The 8,383-nt window shown below is 53.8% G+C and overlaps 1 protein-coding gene across 1 annotated transcript; it reads left to right on the forward strand.

Moving 5' to 3' along the window:
* The first annotated feature begins 330 nt into the window (after positions 1–330).
* On the forward strand, positions 331–8,116 carry IGF2 (insulin like growth factor 2). Its single transcript, XM_062495008.1, has 3 exons — positions 331–493; positions 7,240–7,406; positions 7,874–8,116. The coding sequence occupies exons 1-3, from the start codon at positions 340–342 to the stop codon at positions 8,114–8,116; spliced, it is 564 nt and encodes a 187-aa protein (XP_062350992.1). The 5' UTR covers positions 331–339.
* The last annotated feature ends 267 nt before the right edge of the window (positions 8,117–8,383 follow it).

Raw genomic sequence — 8,383 nt, forward strand, 5'->3', positions numbered from 1 at the left:
AAAAGGGGGGGGGGGGGGCGAAATAAAATTTAAAAAAAGACACTGTTGAAAGAGCAGGGAAAATAAAAGCGTTTTAGAGGTAGGCTGAAGTGGGATTTTCCAATGGAAAAACCTCTTCAATGCAAACCTTGTCTGCCCGGAGCCGCTGCCCGGCGGGCCGAGCGCAGGGAGCTGGCCTCACCCCAGCGGCTGTCGCAGCGCTGCCGGCCCTTCCCTGCAGCAGCAGCATCCCGACATGTCTGGGCATCAGCTCCCGGGCGTGCTGCGGGCTGGGGGACGTGGCAGAGAGGGGTCTGTCCCGCGGTGCTAACGCTGTGCCTCTGTCCCCAGGTGCCGAGGATGTGCGCGGCGAGGCGGATGCTGCTGCTGCTCCTGGCTTTCCTGGCCTATGCGCTGGACTCGGCCGCCGCGTACGGCACGGCGGAGACCCTCTGCGGCGGGGAGCTGGTGGACACGCTGCAGTTCGTCTGCGGGGACAGAGGCTTCTACTTCAGTAAGTGCAGGATGCTGCCCCCCACTCCATGCCTTGCCTCAGCAGAGCTGGACGGCGGGGAAAGGAGGGGTTTCCCAGCCTGGTGCTTTTCATGATTTCTCCTGGCAGTAGGCCAGGAGAGGAGCAGGAAAATGGGCATGATCAGGGTGACATGCATCCACTTGGCACTGGTTTTGGGGACTGTCTGGTACCACGGGGAAGCTGGGTCCTGCCTATGATGCTCGGGAAACTGCAATGTCTTTGGGACACCGCGTGATTCTGGTTCACGAGTGATAAGGCAAGTCTTTACAATAATGAGGATGCCTGCAGCCAGTACTTTGCTGAGCTTGGGTCCTGGTTTGTTTTAAGACTTTGCTCCCTAAGTGTTGCATCCTGAGAGCAGGCAGGAAGCTGAGCACTCTCCGCTCCTTTGGTATAGCAGCACCTTCTAGGCTGCTCCCAAAACTTTGTGACATAGCTTCGTGACCTCCCAGCTACTGCTGGTGAACTTGTTGCTGAAGAGTGATGTCTTACCCCTTTGCAGTGCAGCTAATGCAAAGAAATTCAGCACTGCTGTTGTGTGCAGCGTGCAGATGGCTTCAGGCCAGCTGACTGCAGTGAGCCTTCCACCATGATGCTTTGGGTCTTTGGACCATTGGCAGTATGATGGATTAGCTGGTAAACAGGGAGGATGAGGAGCAAATCAGTGGCAATGGATGCTCAGTAATCTATGGGCCCCGAGTGTGATACCTTGTTTTGGTATTTTGGTCCCCTCCTCTGTTTGGGAATGGGAAAACACTGTCTTGCTCCCCACTGAGGACTGGGCCACAGGGTGACCAACTACAGGAAAATTACAATGCCAAATGAGAGGGAAGAGGATGGAGATACCAGCTGTGCATGGTGATTTTGGCAGTCTTGCCTCTGCCTTGGGAAAAGGAAATAAAAACTCACTTTCAAGTAAACAGGGTGGTTTTTTTTGAGGAGTGGAGTTGAGAGCCAGCCTCCCTCTTGTTCCAGTCTGCCTGTGCAGGGACCAATGGGGTGCTGCAAAGTTAGGAAACGACTTAGGATGTCCTTTTCCAACCTGGATGTCCTTCCCAACCAGGATGCTTTACCAGACTTGTCTCCTGCTGCCTGCTGATGTTGGGTAAAGAGAGGCACGGGGATCCCCCATCCAGCCACAGCAGGGGTCAGGTTGGGAAGGGCTTCAGGTTCAGTTTTGGGCAGGTGGTCGGGCTGCAGGTAGATTTGCAGCTCTCTGGGGGGGCAATTCCCCTGCCCCATCCTGACTGAGCAGCGGGATCTTCTCGTGTCTCCCTGGGTGCTGAGAGGGGAGGTGGTGCTTTTGGGATGCTCTGGGTGCACTTCCTTGCTGTGATGGAGCCAAGCATCAAGGATTTGCATGTCAGCTGTCCTTCCTCTTTTCATCTCCCCCTTCCTTTACCAGCATGGCAAGGAGGAAAGTGCCTCTCTTGCTCTCACAGCTCTTCCTCTACATGTAGAAGAGCATCTGTCTCCCTCCCTGCTTTCTCTTCCCTCCTCCCTCTCTCTGGGGATGAAAGGGAATGGGGCTTTTGTTTTAAGGTCAAACTGACCTCCTTTCACCTCAAATAACCCAGCTGCCCAGGCCAAGATAAAAACACTTTTGAAGGCAGACAGGTCTCTTGGTGCCAACTGGCCAGTCGGGTGCTTGCAAGGGGGTTCTTGCTTTATTTCTTCTTGTGCTCTCCCATCCCCCTTCTCCACTTCACCTTTTTGAATATTTCTGATGAGCCCAGGTACTGAGGATGAAGCATAGTCCAGTATTTTAACCCTTTCAGGATCTGACCGGCCTGTGCCATGCAGGGCTGAAGATGTTTGGGCCATGCCTTTACTTGATGGAGGTTTTGGGCATCCCTATTTCACTTAAGTTTTCCCTGTCTACCTCCATCAGTTGGCCTCATAAATGATTATAATTATTTCTGACCATGTTCATCTTCGCTCCTAAACCCACATGGCTACACAGTTGTCACCATGTAGATCCAATAGGGCACGATTATGTTGCACCACTGTGGGTTTATGCCTTGAAACCGGGCCTGGGTTTGTATTGAGCACCTCACAGCATGGGAATTGTGACCTGATGAGCAGCCTGTGCTGAGGCAGCTGTTCACACAGAAAATAAATGACTTGGAGAGACTTGTCCTATGCGTATCCAGGGGCCCGCTTGCTGGACAAGGGTTTTTGAAGCATATGACTGGTAATATTGGAAAAAACAAAAATGGTATGAAAATCCATTTTTTGTTTGTTTGTTTGTTTGTTTTGCTGAAGCAATTATTTAAGAACTTGTGATGCTCTGCATTCTTGTAAGAGCGCACTTTGCTGGCGAAGCTGGCTGTGAAATACAGCAATCTTTGCATCAGTGAAAGGGGGATGCATGTACAGATGGTGTCCTGGGAGGCACCACAGCTGGCAGGTGCTTGGGACTGAGCATGTAGAAAGTGCCTCTAAGAGCTGGGGCTGCAGAAGAGCTGCACTAACGGGCAGGGCTGGCAGCACTGGGGTTACCTAGCCATGGGACATGGTGGGCATGGTGATGCCGGGTCTGTATCTATCTCAGGCATGCATAGGCAAGCTGCGGCTGAATCTGAGTGTGCTTTGCTCTGCACTGGTGATGCCTCCTCTCTGTGACTTTCAAGGGTTTTGGCTTGGCCAGCAGCTGCTGTCAAGGAGGTGGCTTCCTGCTGTGGCTCTGTGGCAAAGTTGGCAGCCCTGCTCCCCAGCACCCATCCAGGGACAGTGGCACAGCCCACGGAGGGATGCTGAGTCCAGCCTGGAGTGAAAAGCAGGGCAGGTCGAGAGGAAACCTCAGCCCTGAAGTTGCTGTCATGCAGCGCTGGCAGGGAGGGAGAAGGGGCTGCAGGGGGAGAGGCAGCCGACTTCTCTGTAAACAACAGCTCCTGTTTCCTCCTTTCCAACAGCTGATAAGAATTTAGCTCTTTGCAGCCGCTTGTGCTGACGGGGCACATTCTTGCGCACCCGCCGCTCCTCCGAATAATACTAGGAAAAAGCAGGGGGGAAAGTGTGGTGCCGGGGTGGGGGAGGGCCAGGCCGGGGGCACTGGGACGGGGCCCGGTGCTGCACAAAGGCCCCCTTGTTGCTCCCAACATTCCTGCAACAGGGGCATGGGGACTGTTTACACCCAAAGTCCCCTTCCACTCGGCTGGCCGTCTGATTGACCGGACGAGATGGGGACATAGCCAGGGTGGCACCAGCACCACGCACCCCTTTCTGCAGCATCTGTTCGGCCCTGGTGAGAGTGGGGAGCCAGGAGCAGTGGGGTGTTTATGCCAGGGAAGGGACCCTCCTTTTCCCCATGGCACTGGCAGTGCCACTGCCTCTGGCACGCTGGCATAGCTGAGCTGCAGGTACGTGGCCTCTGGGTTCTCCCAGGAAGGCGTTCGGCTTTGTGCCGCTTCTGGGATGCCCTGTCAGGAGAGCCCATACCTAGGGAGGAATAACCCTAGGAAGCTGGAGGGCTTCTCACTGACAGGCTTTGCATCACAGGACTTTTGATCTCAGAGCTTGTCCCCTGAGCAGCATTGTAGAAGGTTTTGGTGAAGCAGTTTGGGAAAAAGGGAGCCTAGCCATTCATTGAAGGCCAAGAGGAAGCGCATTTCCTCAGGAGGAAGCGGTCGCTGCTGTGATGGGAAGTGGCTCGCGTGCCCCGGCGATGCCGCAGCCTGCTGCCCACACAGTTCTCCCCTGCGGGCAAGGGACAGAGCGGCAAAGCTCTCCCTGGGTTTGGCAGCGCCGCTAGAGTGAGATGCCACCCATGGGCAAAAGCCAGGAAATTCAACCTTTAGTCCCTGTGTAAATTGTGTTACAGAACAAACGCTCTTCCCAATCCAGGTCAGCAGCAATATTGCTGTTTGCCAGCAATGTCCTGTAGTTTCCAGGTACTTTCTGAGACTAAATCCCTGTTTGTTATGTTTGCTTACTTTTTTTCCTAAAGTAACTCTCCCCCGGAGGGTTGTAGTGGCATTTGGCGAGGTCTGTACGGACAATTATGTAATGGGAAACGTGCCCTATCAGAGAGTCACGGTGGAGCCGGCGGTGGTGCCAGCAAGGGGAACAGCTTGCAGCAGCTTTTTGCGGGAGAGGAAGGGCAGCACATTGGGGCTGGGGGCCATACATGTGCCTGATGGCCAGGCTGGGGCAGCTACCAGGGAGGAAGAGGCTGTGTCACTGTGGTGGTCCCTGCTGGGAGCTCACCCTGGTGGTGCCATACCTGGGCATTTGCAGACACACGCTGAACATGATCTCCCCAGGTGTACCCATGCCAGAAATTGCCTGTGAAGGCACAGTGGTGAATGTAGTCCTGCTTTCCTCATTGTTTTTCTTCTCTCCTCTTCTTTCAAAGAAACACATAACTGCAAGTGGGAAACTTCTGTTTTTGAGAGGAGATATGTAACCTTTGAAAACCTCAACTTCTCCTCAAACCATGTGTGTCATCACTTGTGCAACCTTCTGTTCAGCGGGAGTGTGAATGTAGCCCTTAGGGGATGTGCTAGCAAGAGGGGGTGACTTGAATTTTTTCTCTTTCCCTTCTAAACTCATCCTTCTGCCCATATCAGGATGCCTTTGTGGAGCAGCTTAATGCTTCAGCAGCCTGCCATGGATTGAGTTGGGCACTGGGATTGATAGGAGCTGAGCAAATGTGGTGCAGGGTGTTGCTGGAGTGCACCTCTCCCATGGATCTCACTGGGCATCGCATGCAGAGAAGAATACATGCAGCTGGCACTAAGCTGGCTCCTGGCCCTGTCTCCTTTGGCCATCAACACCCAGGTTGCCTACTTTGGCATCATTTGAGCTGTGAGCACTCACATCTGCCTTGCCTTTCAGGGGAGGGTCCAATACAGTGTGTTTATTGACAACAAGAGAGAAAATTAAACTCCTAACAATGTTCTCTTCGATGAATCTTTGCCTAGGGGGAACCACCCTTCTCATCTCCTTGTGGGGCTGGTTAAAGGTTGTGGCTGAAATTCTTCTAGACAAAAAGAAAAGGAAGGTGGTGGCACAAGGGGGATAGATGTGGAAAACAAAGCATTTGGAATGGCTGCCAAATTCAGGTGCCATGGTATGGGTCAGCTGCCCCATCAGCCAGCACACTGATGCTGTGTTTGTGTGACCTCTGAGCATGGTGGAAATGCACCAGCATCGACCAGAGGGCTCCTGACCTATGGGAACATGACTGATTTTAGCAGAGAGCAGGTGCCCTGCCTCCAGGGCTATTACAGAGGCAGCAGTGAGGCATTTTAGTGGTGTTTTGCATGTCACCATTGTGTACACAGTGCTCCGTTGTGCGTGGTGAACTGTGTTGAATATGCATGTCTGCATTGCACATGTGGGGCTGCATTGAATGCACAGGACTGCATCCCATGTGCATATCTGTACTGCACATCTAGGGCTGCTTCTCACATGTGGGGTTACACCATATCCATAGAGAACTGTGCTTTGCACTTTGTCCCGAGGCACTTTGGGTGGGCATCCGTGGTGGGATACCCTCCAGGAACAGCAGTCAACTCCATGTAAGTCAGCCTTAGGTCTTCACCAAGGCCTAAGACTTGAGTGCCTGCTTCATCAGGAGTTCAGGGGGTGAGGATCATGGGTCATGCACAGGGCCAGTGTGGACAGTCGTGTATGTTCCTGCAGGCCAGCTGGGAGGTGAGGGCTCAGCATGCCATAGTGAGCAGCGTTAGGCATTGCACTTACAGCACTTGCTCTCAGTTTTCCCTGTGTCCAAAATCTCCTGGCTGGGATGTGGTACCACTGTTGCAGGCCTCTGTTTCCCTCCCTCGGAGCACCTTGCACTGGGAAGAGGTGCTCGTGGCAGTGTGCAGAAGCCTGGCTGCAAACCCCACAACAGCACAAAAGCATAACATGTTATGTGTAAAAGCATGGAGAAAATCCACTTGTTTTGGGCCAGTTTACATACTGGAAGGCACAATTCCCAAGCAAATTTGCTTTGCATCAGATGTTCAACTTCACCAGTCTCTTTTATTTCAAGAGGGAGAAGAAACATGGCAAAATTTATGTAAGCTTTTTCCCTGGAGCACTTTGGCCATCATTAAGCAGTGATATGAAATGCACTTGGTCATTGCTGCACCAGATATGGGCTTTTGCATCCTTCTGCAGACAGAAATGGGAGAGGAACCCTTATTAAAAGATTAAGTTTAATAGCTATTCTTGGCGGGTGTGGGAGCCTGTATTCTTTCTGCAGCTGTCTCAGAGCTGTCCCATCTGGTAAAATTTAGCTGCCTTGGTTTGCTTCACCTACCTGAGTGTTGATCCGGCAGAGGGAGGTTGGCAGCCACAATGCTGTGCTGCTTCTTTCTAATAAAATTCGCTTGCCAGGATCAATATCAGAGACGGTCACAGTAATTGACACAGTGCTGGTGGTCAGGTTAGGCTTCAGCTTCCTAGCCTCAGCTGTGCCTGAGAAGGCCACCCCTGCCAGAGATACAGGAGGGAGATAAACTCCCATCATTTAAAGTGCCTTTAGGCTGCTGCTGGAGGCACGTGTTGGCATCAAGTGTTTGCCTGGGGAAGTCAACATGAGCCTTGGCTGGTTTGCAGGCAAGTGTCAGCTGGCCTGGGAGAAGCGCTGCTGTGTTTGAAGTTTGAAGCTACCAGTCTCTGGTAGCTGGTGGTGGAGGGATGTCTACAAGGAGTTGGGGAGAGGGTCCAGCCCAGGTTGGAGGCTAATGCCAGGGTCTCTGCTGTTGCAGGTAGACCGGTGGGACGAAATAACCGGCGGATCAACCGGGGGATTGTGGAGGAGTGCTGCTTCCGGAGCTGCGACCTGGCGCTGCTGGAAACGTACTGCGCCAAATCCGTCAAGTCGGAGCGTGACCTCTCTGCCACCTCCCTGGCGGGCCTGCCGGCACTCAGCAAGGTGAGGAGGCTGTGCAGGAGTGGTGGCCCTCCTCTGAAATAAACAGAGAGAGAAAAGACAGGAAGGCGGTGGGTGGAGAGAGCAAACCCCAGCTGCAAGGTCTGATGTTTCTGCAGAGCTTTGGAGAGACAGCCACCATTGGCAAGTCGTGCCAAGTAACCTGACAAAAGTCAGCTCTCAGTAAGATGGGGAACCAGAGGTGGGCTGGGTCACAGAGTCGTAGCATGGGTTGGGTTGGAAGTGACCTTTAAAGGTCATCTAGTGCAACTGCCCTGCAATAAGCATCAACTGGATCAGGTTGCTCAAAGCCCTGTCCAATCTTTCTGTGACTGTTTCCAGGGGTGAGGCAGTATTTCTATGGGAGGGATAGAGGTCCAAGAAGGGAATCCCCAAGAAAAGAATCTGGAGAGCGGGCAGGCTTGAGTGGAGACTAATAGAGGCTAATATTGCTATCCCTCTCCTTGCAGGAGAGCTTCCAGAAGCCCTCGCATGGCAAGTACTCCAAGTACGACGTGTGGCAGAAGAAGAGCTCCCAGCGGCGGCAGCGGGACGCGCCCAACATCCTGCGGGCTCGCCAGTACCGGTGGCAGGCAGAGGGGCTGCAGGCGGCCGAGGAAGCCAAGGCTCTGCACCGTCCCCTCATCTCCCTGCCCAGCCAGAGGCCCCCAGCGGTACGAGCCTCCCCGGAAACGGCTGGCCCCCAGAAATGAACCCTGACCAGCTGTCTCGATTTTTGATCTCCTGGGGGAGGGCGGGAGGACTGGCGATTCCCGACCCCCAAGCCCCTCCATCCCCAGGGCCGCTGAGCCGAGGAGCAGGGCGGTGGGACACCGTCACGCCGCTCCGGCCCCAACCAAACAACTGACACAGCAAGAAGGGGATGGCAGCGGCGGTGGCGAGTAGCATCGCTCCCACAGCATCTTCCTTTTGGGGTGGGGGGGAGGGTTGTTTCATTTCCCAAACCTGTTTCGTTCCCC

This window comes from Cinclus cinclus, chromosome 6 (genome assembly GCF_963662255.1).
Source record: "Cinclus cinclus chromosome 6, bCinCin1.1, whole genome shotgun sequence".
Classification (NCBI taxonomy): Eukaryota; Metazoa; Chordata; class Aves; order Passeriformes; family Cinclidae; genus Cinclus; species Cinclus cinclus.